Source organism: Asparagus officinalis, chromosome 10, assembly GCF_001876935.1.
Source record: "Asparagus officinalis chromosome 10, Aspof.V1, whole genome shotgun sequence".
Taxonomy (NCBI): domain Eukaryota; kingdom Viridiplantae; phylum Streptophyta; class Magnoliopsida; order Asparagales; family Asparagaceae; genus Asparagus; species Asparagus officinalis.
This window is the reverse complement of record NC_033803.1, coordinates 61520054-61544187: the sequence shown is the minus strand read 5'-3', so window position 1 is coordinate 61544187 and position 24134 is coordinate 61520054. Positions and strand designations below refer to the sequence as shown.

General features: G+C 38.9%; 1 protein-coding gene across 2 annotated transcripts; it reads right to left on the bottom strand.

Moving 5' to 3' along the window:
• Window positions 9058-20224, bottom strand: LOC109826351 (probable alpha-1,6-mannosyltransferase MNN10). 2 transcript variants are annotated; one of them, XM_020393374.1, is made up of 5 exons: window positions 19975-20224; window positions 14094-14126; window positions 13909-13999; window positions 11747-12007; window positions 9058-9452 (listed from the first exon to the last, which is right to left on the bottom strand). In XM_020393374.1, the coding sequence occupies exons 1-5, from the start codon at window positions 20137-20139 to the stop codon at window positions 9358-9360; spliced, it is 645 nt and encodes a 214-aa protein (XP_020248963.1). In that variant the 5' UTR covers window positions 20140-20224; the 3' UTR covers window positions 9058-9357. The 2 variants fall into 2 exon arrangements, with proteins under 2 accessions (XP_020248963.1, XP_020248964.1); XM_020393375.1 differs by having other exon boundaries at window positions 11850-12007.

The following is a 24134-nucleotide window of genomic DNA, read 5'->3' as shown; positions in this document are numbered from 1 at the left end:
GATTATTCCGACCCGCGCTTGCGCGGGTCGGATCATTCCGGCCGGCGCGGGTCGGTTTGGTCCGTACCACACGGCGCGCTTTTGGCTTCGCTGGTTTTCATGTTTTTCGGTTCTTCCGGGACTTATATTTCCCACCGTTTTGCATATTTGACCGTCTTGTTGATTTGCACACTTTGTTATAGGATTGACCATCAACACGTGCATTGGTTGATATGCGCGCGTGTTGATTGATGCATGCGTGTTGACCGATGCGCACGAACTGATTGACGCGTGCGTGTTGATTAATGCGTGCGTGTTGATTGATGCACGCAAGCTAATTGACGCGCGCGTGTTGATTGATGCATGCAAGCTGATTAACGCGCGCGCGTTGATTAACGCATGCGGGCCACTTGGTTCGTCGTTTCGCTTCATGCGCTTGTCGACGACAGATAATCCTCTTAGACCGTTTCGCTTCATGCGCTTGTCGACGACAGATAATCCTCTTAGACTCGGATAACGACGTTCATCGCCTTCTCTTGGTCTCGAGCTGCTTGTCGACGACAGATAATCCTCTTAGACTCGGATAACGACGTTCATCGCCTTCTCTTGGTCTCGAGCTACGTGCGGGCACCCATAGGCATTTTTAGACGCCTACATATGTCACCTATCTATTTAGCAAAGAACCAGGTGTATCATGCCCGAACAAAGCACATTGATGTCAGATTTTATTTTGTACGAGATGCCTTGGATGATGGAGACATTATATTAGAGAAGATTCACACAAAGGATAATCCGGCAGATATGTTGACCAAAGTTGTCACTAGCATGAAATTTGGTTATTGTTTGGAGTTGTTGAATATTCTTCGTTGTTGAGAGCCTTTGAAGGCCATTTGGGTAAACTACGTAAGGCTTGATTCCTTATGCAAGAGGATACATAAGTAGTTAGTTTGATGCAGCCAGTTTGATGAGTTGATATCGACACGATGGAGATTGTTAGAGTTCTCATTTGGGTTCCTGATTTATTGTGGATTGAGTCTGTTGTTGTGGATTGAGTCCACTTCATACTGGACGCAACAAGTGTGATGTTTGGTATTGGGGTTGGCTCAATTTTATTAGAAAACTTCGTCGAGGTAGAGAATTGTGGAAAAACCTAGAAAACCCTGTTTTTTAGTGTCATGAGTCGACTCATAACAGTCGTGAGTTGACTCATGCCTATCATCAGTCGACTCATAAATTGATGAGTTGACTCATGAAATGCCCCGGAATTGTGATTTATTTTTTGCTCAGTCGACTGATAGGAGATCAGTCGACTGATGAGCTGATCAGTCAACTGATGAGCTGAGTGATTAGTCGCCTGATGATGAGTTCCTGGGCTATTTTTTCTTTTTCTGTTTGGTTTAGGATTGGGTGTTTATTTTAATACAAACATGGTTTTTAGGGTTTCTTAAGGAGAGTATTAGCAGTTTTTTGAGTAATTTGAGTGGAAGAATTTGTGAGGGACTTGAGAGTTTTGTTTGAGGGTTATTTTGTGAGATTATTAAGTGATTGTAAACCCTATTTGTACTCTCTTTCTCCCTATTAGTGAAATCTCTCTCCTTCTTGCCCCGTGGACGTAGGCACATTTTGAGGGTTATTTTGTGAGATTATTGAGTGATTGTAAACTCTATTTGTACTCTCTTTCTCCCTATTAGTGAAATCTCTCCCCTTCTTACCCCATAGACGTAGGCACATTTTGAGGGTTATTTTGTGAGATTATTGAGTGATTGTAAACCCTATTTGTACTCTCTTTCTCCCTATTAGTGAAATCTCTCTCATTCTTGCCCCGTGAACGTAGGCATATTGCCGAACCACGTAAATTTGGTGTCTTATTGTGTGGTTCTTATGTTCTGGTTATTGTTTTATGACTCTATCTCGTTTGTGTTCGTGCTCTTTCGGTTCCGCTACGCACAACACAACTATCATGTAGTTTTTTTTTTTGAAGTAAAAACAAGGGCTATACCCCCTTCATTAATAATCAGAATTGTCAAAAGATATTTCAGTACAAAACAAGGACACGAACAATGTCCATATGTTGGAATATAGAAAATAAAATTTCTACTAGAAGAGATGTATAACCTTCTTCTTCCAAAGATCTATAAAGATGAAGAGAGGGTATTGTTGTTATTCATCGTTGACACGGATTTAGAGAAAAACCAAAGTCAGTCATACATATACATAATAGAAATTAAAATTTCTATAAACAACTAAAAAGATAAAGTTAAATTGATAATATATACAGAACTGTATGAGAACAAAACAGCAAGAGAAAAGCTCTTCAATTGTCTTCAGACACTTGCTCTTGATATAGGTTGACTATCCAGCATGGTTGATAGATGTCTTGCTGCAACACCTTTTCCAGTCCCTGACCATTCATACAACCCATAAATAGTTTGATTGGTAATCTGTTTATAAGAGAAGCTCAATTTTTTGAACAAGCTTTGTTTCTACTGATCCATATATTCCAGCAAACATGCGAGAAAATTGTACGCCACATAACCATGACGTCCCCTTAAATTTTCTATAATTTGAATCAAATCTTTAAAAGATGATGGCCATGAAAAAGGAAGATAATAAATTCTAAAGTGCACCCAAACTTGAGAAGAAATTGAACAAGAAAAAAATAAGTGGTCTCTGGTTTCAGGGTCCAAGCCGCAAAAGATACACATGGATTCTCCTTGCCATCCTTTTCTCAAGAGGTTGTCTTTTGTATGAAGCTTATTTGAGCTTAAAAACTAGATAAAAAAACTGACTTTGCACGGAATGACGTTTTTCCAGATTAATTTGAAATGTGGTGAGAGGCTGCCTCTAGAAATTAGAAACTGATAAAAAGATTTCACAGAGAAAATACCATTAGTTGTAAGCAACCATTTTGGGATGTTCTAGTTGATCTGAGATTTTGAAATTGTTTAAAAGATGGAAAAGGTTGGCTTTGTCTGTTTAAGATATGAGAGATATGCATCTTCTCAAAGTAAGGCCCCAATGCCAAGTAGAATTCCTCAATATTCCCTGATTGCATATAGGCACATTAGAAGATAGAGCTAACTGATATAAAGAAGGGTAAAGACTAGATAGAGAGTTATAACCAGTCCACTTATCTTCCCAGAATCTAATAATTTCTCCTGAAGCAATAGACCATGAAACATGATGAAGGAACTCATCTTTGAATAACATTAATGCATTCCAGAAAGATGAATTGGAAGTAGTTGGCTTCATCAATTGAAGAGATGATCCTCTAAGACATTAATGCATTCCAGAAAGATGAATTGGAAGTAGTTGGCTTCATCAATTGAAGAGATGATCCTCTAATAGAGTATAATTGTCGAAGAAAAATACCTTGAAGAGATGATCCTCTAATAGAGTATAATTGTCGAAGAAAAATACCAGAAATGGAATTAGAATCAAGATATTTCCATAGCCACTTTGCTAACAAAGTTGTGTTAAAAGTTTTGATATCCTTGATTCCTAAGCCACCTTCAATTTTGCTTAAGCAGATTTTATTCGAGTTAACTAAAAATTTGAATCCACTTGCTTCAGAGCCTCCTGTCCATAGAAATCATTTTCTAACTTTATCAATCTCTTTTATGACCCAGGTTGGCAGCTTGTAGAAAGACATGAAATATAGAGGGATTGATGTAAGATTAGAGTTCAGAAGAACTAGTCTCCCTCCATAAGATAAAAAGTTCTTTTTCCAAAAAACAAGTCTTTTATGAAGATTATCAAGGAGAGGCTGCCAATCAGATTTAGTAAGCTTCCCGTATTTCAATTAGTGGGTGAGGTTACAGGGGTAACACCTTTGATAGTGGTCTTCAACAGTAGAGTCTTTGGAATAAAAACTAAATTTATACAGCTTGTGATGTGTGGATAATTTTGTAATTTTTTAGTCCTGTAGATGGAAATTGTTTCATATAAATATGTATCCTATTACAATTACAAAAACAATATTTGTTTCTTCAATCTTCTGTTATTCTGTATCCAAAAGAAAGAAAAATAACGATGAGATTGAGATTAGAGCTTAAAATATTAACTATACTCTTTATTGACTATTAGTGGAATCATGATCTAATAATGTTTTGAGGACATAGGTAGTCACATTAATTATCCAATCTCATTGAAACTTTATGTTTCTGTGCTTATTTCCTTGGTTCTACTCTTTTTTTTTTTTTTACTATCACGATTTGGTGTTATTTATTTTGTATTGTTGCTATTATGCTTTATATGTGCAGCCGATAAATTTATACCTGAGTTGCTCATAAAAAGCCAAAGGTTTCTTTTACCTCTAGAGTGGGTGTTGAAGGTTATAATTTTATATTATATTCAACACTCTTGCAACTCATAATGCGATTATTAGAGAGAGCAAATTATCAGTGAGCGTTCCTAACATTACTTTCATCATCAGCCTAAGTCGTTATTGTAAACTTTCGTTAAATCTTGCTAATGTACCAATACAAAGAAGCAAAAACTTGTAATTTGACTAATTTTATGCTAATGCGACAGTGATGTGGTGGGACAAACTTAAGACTTTCAAGATTTTTTGGCTGACATGGGAATGATGTCACAGGGCCCCATCATCGTCGCGTCAGCAATATTTAGCGAAAGTTTGTAGAAAGAATCTAGGATGATAATGGACGTAATACTAAGAACATTCACCAACGGCTTCCAAACATTAAGGACTCATATGATATTTGATCGATATATGAGAGAGGGGCATTCACTCTTGCCAGTTTAAAATTTTTCAGTGAAGTGGCACGGTAATAAAAGAAGGGGTTTTTACATGGAAATCACCTTTGCAATGTCACACGTTTTTTATAATTCCTGTTGAAAAAAGACGTGCACTCCCCATTTTACTCACACCCTAAGCACGTGGAAAGTTGGTGAGAGCCCTCTTAATTCATCCTTAACCAAGATTATCGTTAGGATTAAGGCTAAGGGTACTTCCCTCTTCCCTCACTTTTATCTACCTCCATGAAACTTGCCCCAGTTTTAGAGAAGGAAGAAATTGAGAGGAGAAAAGGGCTAATATTTGGGGGACTAACTGCAAAATATGATGATTTTGTGGACTGTATCAAAACATGAAAGAATTAGAGGGACTAATATTGAAAATCCCTTATTTTTTATAATTAATTAAGGTACATGTGCTTAGCGTGAGGGTATTTTTGAAGCGCGAGTGTTTTTTAAACTAAAATTGTAAAAACGTGTTACATTGCAAAGATAATAACAACTAAATGATCAGGGAAATAAACAAGAAAAAAAAGGGGAAAAAATCAAAAAGATGGTTTCCATCAATTTAAGTGAAAGTTACGGGGCTTTCCATGGTAAAAACCCTAAAAGGAGAGTCCTTTTTTATATAGAAATTGCTTCTTTTACTTCCATCAGAAAGATCATTTCGATTCTACGGTCAAACGGAATATAGAAGAAAATTGACTCCCTCTTCGTTAGACAGACTGATTTACCTATAAAAAATGATAGGGGCACACCCTCAACCATATCTCTAACCACACATACTCTCTCATTTGCTACAGTACACTAGGCCCCACATGTAATTTTAAATTTTTAAAATCACATGTGGGACCCGGTGTACTGTAGCAAATGAGAGAGGGGGTGTGGTTGGAATTTTAAATTTTTAAAATCACATGTGGGACCCGGTGTACTGTAGCAAATGAGAGAGGGGGTGTGGTTGGAGGTGTGGTTGGGGGTGTGCCCATGTGGGACCCGGTGTACTGTAGCAAATGAGAGAGGGGGTGTGGTTGGAGGTGTGGTTGGGGGTGTGCCTCTAGTGCCACCCTTTACCTATTGCTTATTCACCAGCAAGGTTGGCGACAAAGAAATAGGACACTGTAACTTGAGGAAAATCATGAAACTCTTCAGTCTGTCTCTTTAGTTTATGAAACTCTTGAGTTATGAGCAGTACTGTGTATGTCAACAGTGCTTGGTTTGTCTTGATTGCGTATATCTCCAGATTTACCAAATTCATGATAAAACATTTTCTCTCAACATGTGCAAGCTTGGGAAATTGAAGAAAATCTTTTGTTGCAAAAAATGAAAATAAGAATTTAAAGGGTCGAAGCTTTCAACCAACCAAGGAGTTAAAGGATGGAAATCTTTTTTTTTATGAGGTAAAAATAGGGCAAGTTGCCCTATCATAATCAGTATATATAATGTATTGAAAACCAAAACACCTTACATAGATATCTACTATTTGCACAGAATCCCCATTTGTAGAGGAGTGGACCTATATCTTCACTCAACTAGAGGAATACTCATGAAATCACTCTTAGATACCCCAGGGATATATACAAAAGTAAGGATTATAAAGTAGCAATCCAAAATCAGGTGTGCTAATTACAAAGATACTGTCCAAAAGATGATGAAAGGTAGGCGTTGGGTCTGTAAGCTCATGCTGATTAATGGATCCCTGCATTCCCGTTGTTGTCTTCACTGGATAACATTAGATCAGAGAAGCCTCTCTCCCAGATGAGATTTTTTAGCTTGAGGGTCTTCTCCGATAATGCTGCAGCGATCCAGAAAATCATATAGTGGTCAATCTTGGAGACCAATTGTTGAGGGGTAGAGGCTATGCCTGAGTGAATGAGGTTATTGTGAGCTCTCCATAGGACCCAGCAGATGGTAGGAAAGCATAATCCTCATAGTTTCCGCACTGAAGTCTCAAACAGACCCATCGAAGCATATATTAATGCTTGGTGTGAAGAGGGAGGAATGTCAATTCTAGGAAGAAGAAACGCCCAAACTTGTTTGGTGAATTGGCAGGAGAGAAAAAGATAGTCGCGTGATTCCTGATCGCTGCAAAAGGAACCTGATGGTCTCCTACCTAACCTTTGTTGAGAAGCCTTTCCTTGGTCTTCAGTTTAGCCATGGAGAGCAGCCAAAGAATCTAGGATGACGAACACCTCCATCGGATAGGAAGGAGTACAGAGATTTAACTGTAAAGATCTTGGAATTATCGTGGGGCCAATAAATCATGTCAATGTTGAGAGAAGGATATAGATTACTTGATGTTCACAGGTAATTAAGAGCTTGAACTTGCAATCTTTCACTTTCCTGAATGGGTCTCATAATGATAGGTCTCCAATGCCAGTTATCTCCGTGAAATCTCCCTTAAATTCAATGGAGACGTATTTGGAGAAGGCAAGGTTGTAGGACTAAGGGAAGAGGCTAGCCAGAGAATTGACTCCTATCCACCTATCCTCCCAAAAGAGGATCCTAAGAACATTACCTAGACGACATTTGACTATGTCTGCGAAGGATTGGTAGCAAGAGGGGACGTCCTTCCAAAATTTGGAGCAATGATAACTAGGTGGTGTGCTATGAGGGTTGGAGGGCAGATGGATTGGAGAACCTGGCCAACATGATAACCCTTCGTAGACATAGTCAAATGGAGTCTAGGTAGAAATCAATTTGAAACACTAGAATTTATCTAGAATTTATCAGCCCTTATGAATAACACCTTGATCCTGCAAGCCTACCCAAAATTGCAGTTTTATATTCATGACCTTCCTGCACTAAGTAGAACTCTGTTCTCTTTATTAAATGCATTGGTTAAGCTCTAGAATATGAAGGACCACAAGCTAAAAATAGGTAATGAACAAGAAAAGATTGATACTCAACTCTAATCTTCGAGTGAGAAACTGAAAGCAGTCAACAACAACTTGATTCCTCCCTCCAAAAACAAAATGTCACTCATTATCAAACTGCGTCAACTTTCACAGCATGTGATGTAGAGAATAAAGAGGGAACTAGATTTACTGTACAACTTGGATTCCATAAGAGCAACATTCCCAACCTTGGCAAATATGCAACATGACATGCAAGAGCATATCGCGTAGCAACTTTCTCCAAGAAATGACACAAAAGGGAAAAGAAATCCAACCAAAACCCTAGCACTAGATACGGGGAGGCAAAAATACCCAATTGCATGAACCCTCCGTTTGCTAAATCCAGAGCTCATTTAAAGCGGTTGCATGCCCAAAATTGCAGATGTTTCCTCTGCGCACCCTGAAGCATTTCTTCTCGCTCACTCTACTTCACATTTGCACCGATCTCCCCCTAAAGCCAGAAAAAGTTTTTTGCCAACCCCTTGTCTCGTATGAGCGTGACAAGAAATCACATCAAGGGTAGTTTAGGGTTCCACGTACGCTTAGTTCCTGTGCAGAGGAGGAGAATCTTAGGTCATTGGGGTTTTTGTGTGGTGAGTATGAGTTGGAGAGGGCAGAAGCTGGAGGCTTACGATTGGTTAAGGTGTCGCTTCCTACTAAGAAACACATTACATCAGTCTTTTCATGTCTCTCAATGTTTGGCATTTTAAAAATGAACACTGAAAAGTTTCGTGAGTAAAGAAAAGAGAGGCATCTCTCGGTCATTCAAAGCGAGGGACGTCTCGTTCTTTCATTTGTTTGATAGGGGAAGGTATTGCATGTGATTGGTGGCGAAGAGGAGAGAGAACCAACAAACTAAAGACGGGATTTTTTTTTTTTTTGTGTGTGTGTGTACAAAACACCAACTTAACGTAACTACAAAAAGGCTGAACCACATTCAAATAGGATTGCTACCTATTTGGCAACTGACTGAGGGAGCCACATCTCAAAGGGAAAGATAAAAAAAGGAAAGGTTTAACCAAATAGTGGCTAGCATGAGGACATCTTGTGTGATAAAACAAGGACTATTAACAAATTCTACAAGTTCTATAGCGATGGTTCAGAATATTTACATTTACCGAATGTTTCTTCATTGTTCTCATCCCTAAAATGGGCTAAGCGAAATAGTAGAGGAAAATAGTGAAGCACGTTAACACCTGAAATTTTCGTCATTACTGTCCAATAAAGGTTGTGTTCAAACTTTCACCAGCATTCTCGCTAACACAGGCAAGGAGCAAACTAAATGTTTGGATTTAAGTCAAATAGGATTGAACAGTCATCACCCATGATAAGATATGTAGGTAAGTTTGTATAGACAAATTGTCAAATTCATGGAGGTTTTCCACCCATATTAGAATTTGAGAATATAGATAATTAAGTACAGCGCCGCTGAACAAATAATAATAAATTAAATGTACAAATACGAACTCTCGCTTAATTTACATATCGTTTATTACAACATTAGTGATACATGTATAAACATATTTTCACTTCATCTAGGTAGGGACTCCAATACTACGTGTAATCGACTGGCACAATTTTACATGGGCCAGGTAGCACAAAATATAACTATTTTGCTACTACAAGTGAACAGAGACAATTAGAGACAGAAAGAACAAACGATTGTATGTGGAAATTATCTCTGCATCTCATCAGTAACTGATCTTTAAATCATACATACCTTCATTGCTCAAGCTTTTATTTCCTGAAGAATCTTAGCAGCCCATTCCCTCTTATTATCAAATCCAGCAAGGTGCACCAAAAAATCTCCCTTGGAATAGGCCCCTACAACCGGGACGATAACAATAGAATCAGTCAGCTCATAGAGTTTTCACCCAAGTTACAAATACGTACAACTTTGTTTGAGAACAAGTGACAAACACAAGGTCATATCATAATGGCTGTATATGTCATGGAATATAAGAGGTAAAATAATATGGCAAACTTAATCTATCCTTTTTCTCCGCTCAAGAAACGAAAGTCATAGATTGATCTTGAACTTGGGATCCCCAAGAACACAACCTGAGCTTCTGTGTAATGGCCCATTAATATTAGTAATATTTCCGGGTAAGAATCTAGGAAATAACGTGACACAAAAACAAAACCCCTACTGCAGTCTTGGTTAATCATATTTAAGCACCTATTTATATTTTACATTATTTAATGAAGGATTAAAATTTCATCCTTTGCCTTTGTCATTTTATTAGTGTTTTTCATGACACGAGTGCTTGTGAGACGGATCTAAACCCCAACCCCTTAACAACTTGATTGTATCCAGCAAGATGCAAAAACAGAGCTTGAGGTTTGGAGATTAACCATCACAGTTCCACCTAATGCATTTGCCAATATACCCTGAAACTATTATCATAGACAACGTGCAAGTACACCCTGAAACTTGTGTTATAAGCATTCCACAACTGTCACCTATTTTTGTGAGTTGTGACTCAGCTAACTATAAAACCTACAACCACTGTTTTAAATAGCGGTGGATAGCGGTGCAATTGCACCTGCAATAGCGTTTGCAGCCTCAACACTACTATTTCAACCATTGCGGACTTCGAATAGTGCCCACACCGCTATTTGCTTGCAAATGCGGCAAATAGCGCGCCAAAGAGCTGTTTATCGCTTAAAAGCGCTAAAAACGTTTTTAAGCACTAAACAACGCTTTTTTTAAGTACCCTACCCAAATCCTACTGAACCCGACCGAAAATAACCTAACCTGTAAAAAAACTCTTCCTTTGATTCTCTCTCTTTTCTCCCGGCAGCCAAACTAAAACCCTAACCCTAACTCCTTTCTCTTCCTCTCCACTCCTCAGCCACCTCCAACTATTTATACATCTCTTCTGTCACATCCAAAGTCTCTAACATCTCCTCCGCCACCTATAACTCCACTCCTCCGTCACCATCAACACCTCCTCCATATCCTCCGCCCCTCCAAGGCTCTAACAGCTCCTCCACCACCTCCAGCTCCGCTACTCCGCCACCATCAACAGCTCCTCCATCTCCTCTACCACCTCCAAGGCTCCAACAGCTCCTCCGCCACGTCCACCACGTCCAGTTCTGCTCCTCCGTCACCTCCAACAGCTCCTTCATCTCCTCCACCACATCCAACAAGTCTATTTCATGCTTAGAGTCTATAAATTATCAAATATGCAATTTTAGAATATTTACATTTTTCTTTTTTTTTTTTTGAATATTTATATTTAAATTAGACAGCTATTTAACTTTGCACTATTTGCCGTTATTTTGCCGCAATAGCCCCAAATAGCCTTAGCGGTAGCTCACCGCTATGCGACTACCACTATCAATAACCTTACCTACAACAATTAGAGATGTTGAGCCTGTGGCATCATACATTATGACAACAACCCCTGAGAACATGACCTTCTCATTTTCTTGTACTCTTCGATTAACATCAATGGGTTTGCCTAATAATCTTAGAACAAAAATGTCTACCCATTTTGGAGAGTTAGGTGCTTGCTATTATCATTTCCAAAATGGGAAAAAAGGTTCCACAATTCTGCCTTATGACCCTTTTAGTTCTTTCTGAAAAGTCAAGCTAGATAGATTAAGCGACAATCGCAAAAGCTTGTACTACTAAACCCAGTCCTTATCAATTCCAATATGGGAAAATAATACCACTCTTCACTCTTGATCTCTCTCAGTTTGTTATCATGAGTCGAACTTTAAAGCACGACCTCGACAAATTTTAGTCTTTTACTACTAAATCTAACCTCAAAGACATATCAATCACATCAATTTCAGCGCATATGTGACCATTATATATTACTAAAAGTGCATGATTTAATTGTTACAAGCATTAACATTGTATATGTAACTCTATTTGTGTGTGTGTGTGTGTGTGTGTGTGTGTATTCTTTATCAATAATTACGTATATTATAGAATGATATCACAACGTCCTTATGACTTATTTTTTAGGACTTGTCAATATTGTGATCCTCTAACCCTGTTAAGTCACACGTCTCATGTTTGTATCAACCATTAACACTATAGAAATTATTACACATTATATCATATCATGAAACACATAAGGACAAGTATGCAAGTACATATTAACCTTTCCAAATAGTTTGAGGTGAGGTGATCAGACGGTAAGCAGATTTCCACGTTAGGTTCCAAACATACGAGTTGAATAGACATTGCATGGGGGATATGCGTACATGATCTCGTAGCTCCTCTGATGTCAAACCATCAACTAGATGCTTCATTGCGGCATTGTCGCCACTTTTGGTGGAACCAAATTGTATAAATGATGTTTGGTTCCACCATTTGTCTAGAAAATCTTTGCTCCAGTTTGATCGTCGTATGAAGAACACTCCTACATATATATAGAAGATTAGAACACCTCAGCAAAGCTTTACAATAATAAATGCATCATTTATAGAAAACCAAGCATAATATAGCGTTTAATACAGTATTACAGGAAAACATAGGTAATTGGAGAATTAATTCAAATGGTGAAAGTGAAAACTAAGCTGCTCCTATTTCTCAATGATCATATACTTCCTCACAACTTTTATGATATAATACAAAACTTTAATTAACTTGTGATAATAGGATTAATAGTTTTTTTGTCACTTTAATGAAAAAGAGGCTTATAAGAAGCCTTATCGTTTTATAAAACCAATCATAGACCATTGAGGACTATAAAAATAATATAGCACAACCGTCTACCAAAATATAAATTTTAATTTAATTGGCTTCTCTATGTAAGCTATAAAAGGTTCAAATGGTTGATGAAGAGCTGCAAAACTAGCCGTCTCTCTCCTCCCACCCTCCACTATCATTTTCCGACTTCAGAACACAAGCAACATCAAAATCATCACATTTTCAGCCCCTCACCCTCCACAAGCTAGATGTTGAATGGCTCTCGCATCCTGTAAGAACTATTTTGCCTTCGAGCGAAGTATGAAGCTCTAAAGTCGGTGGCAGTAATAGACAGTCCTTTCAGTTCGAACCTTCTATTCAAAGGTAATTTAAAACCATCTAAGTCTTCTCCTTTTCTCTTTGTCCGCTCTTCATACCCATCAAGTCCAATTCCAAAGTATCTATTCCCTTTTTTGAGTTTTTGCAGACCATCACCTCCTAAAGATCAATATGTGGTTGCTATTGCTTTTTTAGCCAGGTAGGTCTTAGTACCGGATGAAGCTGTGCCATCTTAAACCTCTACCACTCCATTAAAGCTCCAACCATAGTAAGAGTTGAGAGTTACAATTTTATATGCAATAGTTCAAGTCAATTTCATTAGTTAAAGTTGGTAAAAATAAAGCAATTTAGGCAAGCTACGTGAAGCAGGCCAATCAATCTTAGTTTTGATATTCTCAATTTTTCCAGTGTTCTGCTCAATCTTCACTGCTTCTGCTAAGCTCATGAGGAAAGGAGCAAAAATTTTGGTTACCTATTGTTGAGCTGGTGAAATCTAAAAGGTTAATTGACAGGCTACTGAACCACCAGGTAATCCAACAACTAAAGCAGCTAAGCCGAATTTGGGGAGGCATACATGTGCTGACCCTCCTCATATTGTGAAAATTGCTGGTATTCAAGAATCTGTCACAAGATTATTACCATATTTTCTTGCACTGGTTCAAACATTTCAGTTATCAATCATTATCAGAAACTCAACAATAGCTTTTTAATCATGGAATATTTTTTACGGAAAGAAGTTGGGGCACTTACATAAGTCTGAAGTATGTGAAGGAAGATACACACGATACCATATACAATTCCTCTCAGAAAATATTAATAAAAAGTCACAGGTAGAAACAGGATAAATGTTGGGAATCTACATGTGCTGTTAAGCTCTGGCAGAAAGATTCCCAATTTTGTTGGCCTCAATAAAAACCTTGTGCTAAATTGGTTGTGTAGAAAACTGATTTTGCTATATGAAACTGGCAAAAGAACTGCCTGTTTCATCTTCATTTTGGAGAAAACTCCTGTAATAGAGGCATTTTTCCATATCTCAAATAGTAGCAGTATTTCTCTACAGTTTATCTTTTGAAGTAGCAGACTTCACATAAAGCATGCACAAAAGTCTCCCAATGTGTCAAAACTCAGTATAATTCACCAACTATAAAAGCTAATTTTCACTACAATTAGAATTTTATTTAACTATTTATATACAAATTTTGGACATCTTCATGAATCATATTGTCCCAGTGTTAATCAAATTAATTAGTTGTTTCTACACACATGCGCGCGTGCACACAGAGAAAGCCTCACCTGAATTAATGCCATTAGTGTCCTCAGTTACAACCAAATCATGTGAAGCATGTAAGTCCAAGTGACCTATAGCTGCTTTCAGAATACTCTCCTGTAGAAGCAAGATTCCCAATTAGATTAATATTTCCACTATCACTTCAGGTAATCGCCATCACACGGGAATAAAGAGAGAGACTGCACCTTACCAAAGAAATGTTGGAATTTGTCACCAAGGTGTCCTGAGAAGTCACAATAAATAGATATCAGTATTTGTACATCTCTCATACTTGAATATATTCCCTATGACTTTACAAATTGTCTTTTGCAGCCATGTAACATAACTGCATAACCACAAAATATAGATACAACATAATATGGGTATGGAGGTGCAACAATCTTACAAGTTTAGCACACAAATAGAACATGGATATGGCAATAGTAAAAGGAAAAACTTTATCAATTCAAACTTGAATGGAACTTTGTCGACTTCTCTGACTTCATACGGCCTTAACCACTTAAAGTTCAATTTCCCATTTCCTTAACTATTTATACCTTTTAAGTAACTTCGCTTTTTATTTTTTGTAATTTTTTTCTAATTTTAATGATCTACTTTTCTAATATGCCTAAGTACCACTTTTTGGAAAAATAAACACATTTATCTTTTGTTTACATGTTGTCAAGTACAATTATCTAAATTTTAGGAGTTGTTAAAATCTTGTTGTAACCATTTAAAAACGTTATGAGAATTATCACCTTAGACATCAACTTTTATAGGGTTGATTACAGATACACCATCTGAATTGTAAGGGCTTAACCACTTATTAACCCTGAAATTTTTTTATTAGCTCCTAGATGTTCAAAACGAGTTACCTTTCCGTTATATGTACTATAAGAGGTGTAGTTCAGCACCTATAAAATATTAAGGGATCTCTCAGCAACATAGTATCATGTGATCTCTTTACAACATATTGACGTGACACCCATGTTCAAGTATAGGCAACAAAGATGTAACTCCATTTGGACATCACGGTAGTTAAGTGCTAATAATAATTTAGAGATACAAGCAGAAAACCCACTATAGCACAGGGTATGTATCTGCAGTAGAGCAAAATTTATATTAGTGTCAAGTCATATCTATTCACAATCCACAACATACTTTCCTCAACCATTTTCGAATTCCTGACAAAATTGACAACTCATTCTTCACTCATCACTAGGCTAGTCCATATGCTATTCTTGTTTCCACCTTCTTAGCTGGCGACTTTAAACAAACAAGCCATCCAGGGGCGAAGGCACTTAATAGAGGGTAGTGTCATTGGACACCACACTCTAGCAAAAAATCAAACTAGTATATACTAGTTTATTACTCATTAGTGCAACCATTGATTCTTATACTATTGTAAAAGTGGATGAGGATGTTAAAAACATTTGTTTCTCAAAATGCCCTCTAATACATGCCTACATACATACATGAAAACATAGATTCTCAATATGAATGTGATAATTGCCCCCTTCAACACATACAAACATACATAAGCACATACGTATATACATACATGCATGCATGCATACATGCATACATAATACAAATTCAGTATGTTTTCATAACTCTCATTTCCTAACCACCACCAATTAAATTCACCATGAATTACACTAAATCAAATCAAATATAATCCCCTATTAACAAAATATTAATCCCACAGCTTTTTAAATCCCAAAATCATAACCCTCACCCCATTATGTATGATCATTTCTCTCACCCCTTCCACAGAAAACATACAGAGGCATATCAAGTCAGGTTATCCTCTTGATATTTTCAATCCTATATTAGGTTATACTTGATAACCACTGGGCATAAATTATATGTGTTTTGCATTTAGTTATGTTATGTTGGTTCAGGGATTGCAAATGGAGAAGAGTTGGAACAACTCAAGACTTTTGATAGCATTTTTGTAAAATTATAAAAGATTGGATGTAAATAGCAAATGATTGAGGTAAGCATTATATGCTTTGAACCTTGAAAACATACAGAGGCATATCAAGTCAGGTTATCCTCTTGATATTTTCAATCCTATATTAGGTTATACTTGATAACCACTGGGCATAAATTATATGTGTTTTGCATTTAGTTATGTTATGTTGGTTCAGGGATTGCAAATGGAGAAGAGTTGGAACAACTCAAGACTTTTGATAGCATTTTTGTAAAATTATAAAAGATTGGATGCAAATAGCAAATGATTGAGGTAAGCATTATATGCTTTGAACCTTTGTATTCAGTGCTCATTTCAATTATTATGTCATTACTTAAGCAATTAAGTTGGACATCTACAATTGATTCAATGTTCATCCTCAAATTATTTGATATTTGAATGCTTAGATTTGTACAGAATAGCCAATCCCCGAGAGTTATCTATACTTAAATAGAAACTCTATAGTCAAGTGAGGCTTTGTCCAAACTCTTTGATATTTGCATGTGCACGTAGATACACTAAAAAACCTCTTGAATATTTCCATGTAAATTGCTTCCTGCTTAGTGCTCGGATTTGCACGAATCCCCTCATACATAAATTTTAACCCCATCATCAAACTCTTTGTAAGAAAAACACTAAGCATGGTATCACTCTTTTCCAGTGTATCTCTTCTCGTTTCCTTAGTATAAATTAAATAGATTAATTTGATATTTAAGTGCTTAGATTGGTGCTTACAGTTTTTTTAAAACAAGGATTAGTGCTTCCAAGTGAGGGCATTGATTTGAGGAATTGGTCGAGATTTCAGTGGTTGAGGCTTATGGCCTAGGCAGCAAATTGTAGGAAGAATTGCTCTTTCTAGATTCAAGAACATTGATGACATCGACCAAGGTTTTAAATGTCGGCTGACATGTTGGACATGTCGGCCGACATGTCAGTTTGATGGCTCGAACGACAGGACTTGGATAATTTCAAGTCATATGTCATTTTTCAGGTTTAAATCGAAAATGTCAGGGATATATTAATCATATCGGCCGATTTTCAGCTTTGAAAAATCGGCCGATATAATTGTTTTCCTGCTTTTTTTCTAATTCGGGTTTAGGTTTAGTGCTGAAAACCCGAACTCATTCCCCTTTTGACCTGTTCTGAGAGATATGAACCCAATAGAAAAACAAAAAAAGCCTAGGGCAAAATCGCTCCTCGTCCTCGTCCTCTCTCTCCCTCATCCTCATCGCTGCAGGGTCGGAACCGTCACTGTCTTGTCCTCTCTCTCTCTCTTCCTTGTGAGGCTATAACTTCGGAACCATCGCCGCCTCTTCCTCTCTCTTCCTTGCGACGTCAGAACCCAACGACGACTTCAAGCTTCCCTCTGGCCAGTCACAGTGAGTCTTCTTCTATCTCTCCCTCTTTCTCTCATTCTCTCTCTTGAGTCTCTGATTCTCTCTCTGAGTCTCTGTCTCTCTCTCGATCTCTTCGTCTCTCTCTCTCTGAGTCTATCTCTCTCTCAATCTCTTCGTTTCTCTCTCAGTCTCTCTCTACTTCTCTGGTTTTTTTTTTTTTTGCAGTTTGTGCTGAGCAAATTCTAGAGCTTTAATCTTATTCTTCATTTTGGTTGTTTTTCAAAATCAATTACTAACTTAAAAGTTAAAATCAAACATCATATATTATTTACTTTTTTATATGTTTAGACAATAGAATTTATAAAGTATGCTTAAATTAAATTTAGGAATGTTTAGATTATATTTAGGATATGATATTATATATATGCGCACCACCTGATATGACAATCAGATATTTAGTCCATGTCTCCCGGCGTATCTCCGATTTCAACCGTCCGACATGAACCCGACATCCAACATTTAAAACCTTAACATCGACATAAAAACCATCGAAGCATATATCTAACCTCAATAGACAGCTTCTCTTCTGGTCTTATATTTTCTATTATTTCCGGTCTCATACAATAATATGGATATTACATGTCATTGAATAGCTTTCTCGATATAAAAGTGAAATCATACTATATAAAATTTTTATATTTGCTTTTGTATTCAATTTCTTTTTGTCACTGGATAACTTTGGGTCTCAATAATCTGCTTCTCTATGATATTCAATTGTTTGAGAGGTTATTTTCTCCATAATTCTAATTATAAGAAAAAAAATTCTATATATGTATGGAAAAAATATATTTTAATTGAATTACTTCATCCAATATCCTAACTATAACAACACATTGATTTATACATTTTAAATTATGTTAAATAAAAAATATTTTAAATATTATTAACTATATATTTAAAATAGTAAAAATGGAAGTGTTTAATGCATTTCAGAAGGAATGGAAAATCCATCTCTCTTTATGCCTATCTAAATGCTTTTTTATTAAAGCAATCTCTCTTTTGATACCCCTTATTGTAAATGTAATTGGAAAGGTAGAGGAGCTGGGAATTCCAAAAGTATACCAGCTTGGAATTTCAAATGTGTGTTACATAGATATAGGAGAGAGCCTTTATTTTTTATGAATTACTCTATCTATTCAAATTAATGACAATTTATCAAGGATCCAAGAGAGAGCTTTTATTCCTTCTGAATTTACCCACATTGACACCCATTCTTTCATTATAAATTCGTACAACGAACCCTTCAAGAACTTAAACGATTTGCAGGAACACCCAATGAATTACATTTTTGCAAAAAGACCCATAGACTTACAAAATCTGCATAAATACCCAACAGACTTTTAGAATATGCAGATTTTGTAAAGAAATCCACCGAACTTGCACTAAAACCAAAAGAATTCCAAACACTGTAAAATTTAAAAAAAACTTACCAAATTTACAAAAAAAACCCAAAATGCTTCCAAAAACTATGAATTTTTATAGAAAAGTACCCAGATTTATTAAAACATTGGAAACTGGCAAATTTTAAAGAATACACTAACTTTCCAGTTTAAAGAATAAACTGGAAATTTCTGAAACAAACTGAATCTTTAGTTTTAAAGAATAAACCCTAAAAATTGCAAAAAGAGCCTTGAAAATTCACATTTTTAGGAATTCAGAATACAAAAAAAATATTATGATATGCAATGCACGTGCATTATACTAGTAAAGTTAAAAAGTGATTGATGGCTCACTTAAGATTTATCTATAGTGGGCCAAGATTTAAATGATCCAATCCCAAAAACTCGTGTACCAAATAGTTAACATCATTTTTAAAAAAGAAAAATAAATAACTTAGTAACTTATATTGAAAAGGATCGTCTATAACACAGTGCGGAAGTTGAAATCTTAGAATCCACTAAGGGGTGCTCCACGAAGAACGAAATTTGAATCCACGAAGATGTATAAGAGAATTTTTATTGATAAAAAGTGATAATCATTCTAGGGTTACAAGCCTCTTCTTAAATAGAAAAACAAAGTAGATTCCCAACAGGACTGAAATTACAAAGAAATTAAAAGTATCAAATTCTACAATAAAAAAGAATCTCCATGATTGAGGAAACTAATTGGTCAAATCGAAGATCAAACCGGATTTGTTTCCTAATCAAAACAAGACCCTAATGTATTATTAAAAAAACCTAAAAGCTGATTATTTCTGAAATTCTGCTTAAAATGAGTACTACGGATAGAATATTGGGAATCATTCAATGCAGACAACTCTGATTTTCATAATAATATGTTAGATTCTGGTCTCCAGATTAGGAGATATCGCTTTTCTTTGTGGTCAAGTAAACGATGCATCCGTATTCACATTTGGCTCATGCCGGTCCTACATTAATCTATGAAATCGAACGGTTCATAAAAGGATAAACTACAAATTAGTAACTTACATTAAAAAGTACATAACTGTAATTGTACTTAGTTAAATATATTTTGTTAATCTCATTAACCTGATAATATTGAATATAAGAGAAAAACAACTAATATCATCTTCTTCTATACATGTGACACCACTATTATGAATTACTAGCTCCGCTGCTGAAACCACAAAAGGATAATTTTGGTCATGCATCTTCCCTTCCCATTCTCTACCCTAAACACAGATTTATAGTCTGTTCCTACGCAGAAACCTTTTTTTTTAAAGAACTTGTCAAAAACTAAAGTAGCACGGATGGACTCACAGCGTCGTTCCAGAAAACCCAATCATATCGGTCCAAATAGTGACGAACGGCCAAGATCTTGCTCCAATTAGGCGGACGGCTGCGATCAACCAAGCTCCTCGCATCGAGGAAATCATACCCCATCCTCTCCGCATACGACCTCTTGTTACCCTCGACCAGCGCCATCAGGCCCTTGAACGACCGCTGACGTGGCGCCCTTTCGTCTTCCTCGTCGCGAGAGCTCACCAATCGCTATCCTCAGGCGTGATGACCGTGGGGGGTAGATTGGCGTAGACGAGAGTGAGGAGGATTTGGATGTGCTAGTAGCGCTGGCCTGAGGGCGTTGGCGCGGCGGGAGGGCCGGCGGAGGAAGGAGGGGGGGGGGGATGGGAATGAGGGGGAGGAGGGGGAGGAAGACGGTTGTGTTTAGGGTGTTTGGGGTGGGGTTTTTGGTCGTCGGCGATGAGGAGCCATTTTGGATGGAGTGGGGCATTTTGGAGGATTGAGGCATTCGTAGAGGGGTTCGTCGTGAGGGAGGGGTGGTAGCGAAGTGTCTTTACATTGGCAAACCGCTTCTTTTCTTTTTTTAAAAAAAATCTAAGGGAGCGTTTGCAAACCAAGGGGTTTTTGCCGTTTTTCGCTTTTTTTTTCAAAAAAAAATAATGAAACCTGTGTTTGGCAACCGGGGCTGATTTTTTGACTGACCCTTCTACAAAACCAAAAAATAACGATTTTTCTTAAACACCAAAAATGTGTTTTGAGGATTCCGTTTTTTCATCTAAGTCGTCGTCCATCCGCCGCGCGCCGTCGCCCGCGCTGCTCGTGCGCCGTTCCGCAGCCGCCGCCTTGCCACCACCCCGCCGCTGTCGCCGCCTGTGCCGCCGCCCCTCCCACCGCGGCCCTAACCGTCCGCCGTCCCGTCCGCTGCCTGTCGGCCTGTCCGCCGCCGCCGTCGCCAGCTGGCCGTTTTTTCATTCTAAGCGCTGCCTCGGCGGCCGCGCGGGCGCCGCTGCGCGTCGGCCGGCCGCCCGCTGCCCGTCGGGGCCGCCGCCTGCCCGTCGGCGCGGCCGCTGCCGGTAGGTGGCGGCGCCGGTCCGCCGCTGCCGTTCGCCGCCGTGCCCGTCGGCCGGCGCTTGGCGCCGCGCCCGTCGGCACGGCCCGCGCTGCCCGTCGCCGCCGCCGCCGACTGCGCGTCGGCCGCCGCACCCGCCCGCCGCCGCGCTGCTCGTCGGCCCGCCTGCCGCCCGCCACCACCACCGCCGCCGCGTCGGCTGCCGCGCTGCTGTCGGTCGGCCTTCCGCCGCTGCCGTCGGCCGTCGCCGCCGCCGCCGCGCTAGCAGCCGCCGCATCGCCGCCAGCGCTGCCCGTCGCCGTCCATCGCCCGCCGACGCCGGCTGCTCGTCGGCCGTGTTCACCGCCCGCCGTCGACCCGCCGCGCCGTCGCGCAGTCGCCGACTGCGCGGCGACGCTCCGCAAGCCCGCTCTGGTGTCGTCCGCCCGCTGCCGGTCGAACGATAGTCATCGATCGCGCCGCCAGGCCATCCGCAACCGCTACGCCCGCCGCCTGCCCCTCGCTGTCGGTCGTCGTCCGTGTCGTCGCAGTCGTCACCGCCGCCCCGCTCCTTGCCGCGCTTAGCTCCGCTCGCCCGCGATTCCTCTTTTTCATCTAGTCGTCGTCCATCCGCCGCCCCGTCGCCGTCGCTTGCTCGTCGGCCGTTCCGCAGCCCGCCTTGCCACCACCCCGCCGCTGTCGCCGCCTGCCGCCGCCCCTCCACCGCGGCCCTATCCCGTCCGCGCGTCCCCGGTCCGCTGCCTGTCGGGCCTGATCCGCCTGCCGCCGTCGCCGCCTGGGCCCGTTTTTTCATTCTAAGCGCTTGCCCCTGCGGCGGCCGACGCGGGTCGGGGCGCGCTGCCGTCGGCGGCCGCCCGCTGCCCGTCGGCCGGCCGCCGCCTTGCCCGTCGGCGGGGCCGCTGACCCGTCGGGCGGCCGCCGCTGCCGTCGCGGCCGCCCGTTGGGCCCGTCGGCCACGGCCGCGCTGCCCGTCGGCCGCCGCCGCCGACGCGCGTCGTCGCGCACCCGCCCGCCGCCGCGCTGCTCCGTCGGGCCGCCTGCGCCCGCCACCACCACCGCCGCCGCTGTCGCTGCCCGCTGCTGCGGTCGGCCTTCCGCCGCCTCGTCGGCCGTCCGCCGCCCCGCCGCGCTAGCAGCCGCCTGCAGTCGCGCCAGCGCTGCCGTCCGTCCATCGCGCCGACGCCGGCTGCTCGTCGGCCGTTTCACCGCTCCGCCGTCCGCCGCGCCGCCCGTCCGCAGTCGCCGACTGCCGGCGACGGCCCGCCAGCCCGCTCTGGGTGTCGTCGCCGCTGCCGTCGACGATAGTATCGATCGCGGCGCCAGCCCATCCGCAACCTGCTACCCCGCCGCCTGCGCTCGCTCGGTCGTCGGCGGTCGTCGCCAGTCGTCACCGCCGCCCCGCTCCTTGCCGCGCTTAGCTCCGCTCGCCCGCCTATATAAATAATAACTATAAATTGTGTTTCTTTTTGTAGTGTTTTTTTAAAAAACACCATACCATGGTGTTTATTTTTCAAACGTGTTTTCACTTTTTTATATTTCAAAATTTTTCTATTGACATGAAAATGATAAAGTGATCCGAAAGAAAGAAAATTTTGGAGTAACATATTAGAAAGATTTTTGAGTGTTTGCTATAATAGTGAAATTATCATATATAGTTTAGAGTATTACTCATTCTCTTCTTTTCCTCATGAGAACGGAATATTTTTTTATTAGTATGTTTTGAGCTAGGTAAATGGTTTACCTAAGATAACTGGAATTTGACCTTTAAATATTGGAAACGGGCTACGTTTTCAAAACTATAAAAACCACAAGAATAATGAAATCTCCAACCTTGATCAAAACATCATTTATCTCTCCCTTGTGAATTTTTACGGATCTATCAGCTAATTGTATGGTGCATCTAGTCGATTTCAGTTCACCTACACCTAGCTGTTGATAGATTGAATAGGAAAAAGATTTACGCTAGCTCTTAAGGGGAGATTATTGGTTGGTGTAATTTTAGGGTAAGTGGGATAATTTTGGGACTTTAATTTATGGTAGTATTCATTGGGACAATAAGATTGGGACAATGATCCCCACTTTTCCTAAAATTATCCCACTCCTATATAAATTTTTTGTCTCAACCTCCAAATTTTATCCAATTCTTAACTTTGGGACAATCATGAGGAAAGTGGGATAATTTTGAAGCACTAATTTCTTAAATATTTAATATATGTTAATTTTATTATAATATATAATATATCTTAATTATATTATATTATAAAATTCTATTATAACATAAGATAATAAAATATTATATAATATTTTTTAATATAACATTATATATCATTATTACAGGTTAATAATATTTCATATATTATAATATTAGTATTATATTATTATTTATAATAAATTACTATATATTAAAGTATGATAATATAAATAAAATTAATATAATATATTATATTATTTAATAATATTTTTTAATTATTAATATTGAACATATTAATAGTATATTATGGTTATTATAAATATTATATTTTAATAAGGAGTCATGTCATCAATTATTCTATTTAAATTATAGTAATTATCATAAAATAAAAATAAAATATTATATTTTTAATAATGATATAATATTATAAATAATATTTTATTAAATTAAACAAAATATTATAATATTTGATTAAATATTATATTAAATATATTATTTGTATATTATATCAATTAGTATATAATATATCATATTATTATAATATATTATATTATATTAATTAATAACATTAAATATAGTTATAATTAATTAGTAATTATATATAATATATTATATTTTAGTATAAAGTAAAATAACGTATTATATTATAATAACATACCAAATAATATACTAAACCAATTAAGTAAATTAATTTAGACTTAATTAATAGATAAATATTGCACTTTAAGAAGTGTCACATCATCAATTATCTCAGATGAATTGTCAAATCAAAATATCAAGTTGTCTCATTATCCTAAATTGTCCTACTTTACACCACTTAAAATATCCTAAAAGGACAATTTGGGATAAAATTATTTCATTAGAACAATTATCCCACTTACCTCCAACTTGTCCCAACCAATAACCCCCCCCCCCCCA

Excerpts from the sequence above, each read along its gene's own strand:
- LOC109826351 (XM_020393374.1), bottom strand. The coding sequence starts at position 20,139 with ATGGCGCTGGTCGAGGGTAACAAGAGGTCGTATGCGGAGAGGATGGGG. Across the intron at positions 14,127-19,974 it reads GGGTTTTCTGGAACGACGCT|GACACCTTGGTGACAAATTC; the intron begins GTGAGTCCATCC and ends GTGACTTCTCAG. Across the intron at positions 14,000-14,093 it reads CAAATTCCAACATTTCTTTG|GAGAGTATTCTGAAAGCAGC; the intron begins GTAAGGTGCAGT and ends TTGCTTCTACAG.